At 39.6% G+C, this 1,505-nt stretch overlaps 1 protein-coding gene across 1 annotated transcript in view; it reads left to right on the forward strand.

The window, feature by feature from the left end:
• The first annotated feature begins 6 nt into the window (after positions 1 to 6).
• Positions 7 to 1,505, forward strand: part of LOC104983553 (dystrophin-like) — a 27,570-nt gene continuing 26,071 nt past the window's right edge. Inside the window, exon 1 of the mRNA XM_010833044.1 lies at positions 7 to 116. Coding sequence (XP_010831346.1) covers positions 7 to 116 — 110 coding nt within the window. The remainder of the gene's footprint in view (positions 117 to 1,505) is intronic.

Below are 1,505 nucleotides of genomic sequence, written 5' to 3' on the forward strand. Positions count from 1 at the left end.
GTAACTATGGTGACCACGAGGGAGCAAATCCTGGTAAAGCATGCCCAAGAGGAACTCCCTCCACCACCTCCACAAAAGAAGAGGCAGATTATTGTGGATTCTGAAATTAAGAAAAGGTGAGAAGCTCTTGCTCATGGCTTTATCCTCAAGCAAGGGTAATTGTTAAGAAGGAAAACTCATTTACAGCAATTTTGATGGCAGTGTTTTTACTTAGTTTTTCCAGAAGCCTCTGGTGTCTATAATGTCAGTTAAGTTAGTGGAGAAAATTATGAAGTAAGTTGTAAAATTTCTTCAAGCAATCCCTGGCCCACCAGAAACTGAATGCTTAATGGAAATGTGAGTTTTTTTCTGGATTCAAAGAGGAAACTGCAAGTGATGAACTGCCATGGATACAATTTATCCTGAAAGTTTCCTTTTTTTCTAATCAAGAGCCTGCTTATTCAGTGCTACTTTTGCATTAAATGCCTTTTCCCTGTAATGGAAAGGACATTTTCATGAGGAAGAAGTACACCTATAATAGACGCGATGCATTCTGTTAGTTTACGAGAACATAATGTCTCAATCTGTGTGTCCTAAATCAGGAGTAATTACAGAACAGATTTCCTGTTCTTTGATATTTATAAAGTCTTATCTTGAAGGTGTTAGAATTCTTAACTGATCTTTTTGTGGATATTCTCAACTAGATATTGTAGATAAGTAAGGTATTATGTAAATTGGTAGATATATTAAAATGGGAATAAAATGTCATAAATGCAAAAGCTAGGATGAAAATCAGGAAAATGGTACAATTTCCTTTTCATGCCAATTATTATAATTCTAAGATTAAGAAAGAACATTAAAATCTGCCTTACATTTCTAAGCAGCATATGTTGGGGAATGCATGGAACACTTGACATGAGAATCTGTGTATACAAGGGTAGGGAAACATGAGAATAACATGTACGTAAAAATAGTGTTAGATGTTTTAGGCAAAGGAAGAAACACCTGGAGAAGTTTTAAGGTACATCATTTGGGACTTTCTTTCTTTTTTTTTTTTTTTTCTATTTGGGACTTTCAGTGTTGTGGTTTAGTCGCTAAATTGTGTCCGACTCTTTTGCGACCTCATGAACTGTAGCCCGCCAGGTTGCTGTGTCCACGATATTTCTGAGGCAAGAATTCTGGAGTGGGTTGCCATTTTCCTTCTCCAGGGTCACAACCCAGGAATCAAACCCCTGTCTCCTGCATTGGCAGGCAGATTCATTACCACTGAGCCACCAGGTAAGCCCTGAAATTTTCAATCAGTTCAGTTCAGTTCAGTCACTCAGTCGTGTCCAACTCTTTGCGACCCCATGAATCGCAGCACGCCAGGCCTCCCTGTCCATCACCAATTTTCGGAGTTCACTGAGACTCACATCCATCGAGTCGGTGATGCCATCCAGCCATCTCATCCTCTATTGTCCCCTTCTCCTCCTGCCCCCAATCCCTCGCAGCATCAGAGTCTTTTCCAATGAGTCAACTCTTCGCAT

Source organism: Bison bison, unplaced genomic scaffold (genome assembly GCF_000754665.1).
Source record: "Bison bison bison isolate TAMUID 2011002044 unplaced genomic scaffold, Bison_UMD1.0 scf7180017838117, whole genome shotgun sequence".
Classification (NCBI taxonomy): domain Eukaryota; kingdom Metazoa; phylum Chordata; class Mammalia; order Artiodactyla; family Bovidae; genus Bison; species Bison bison.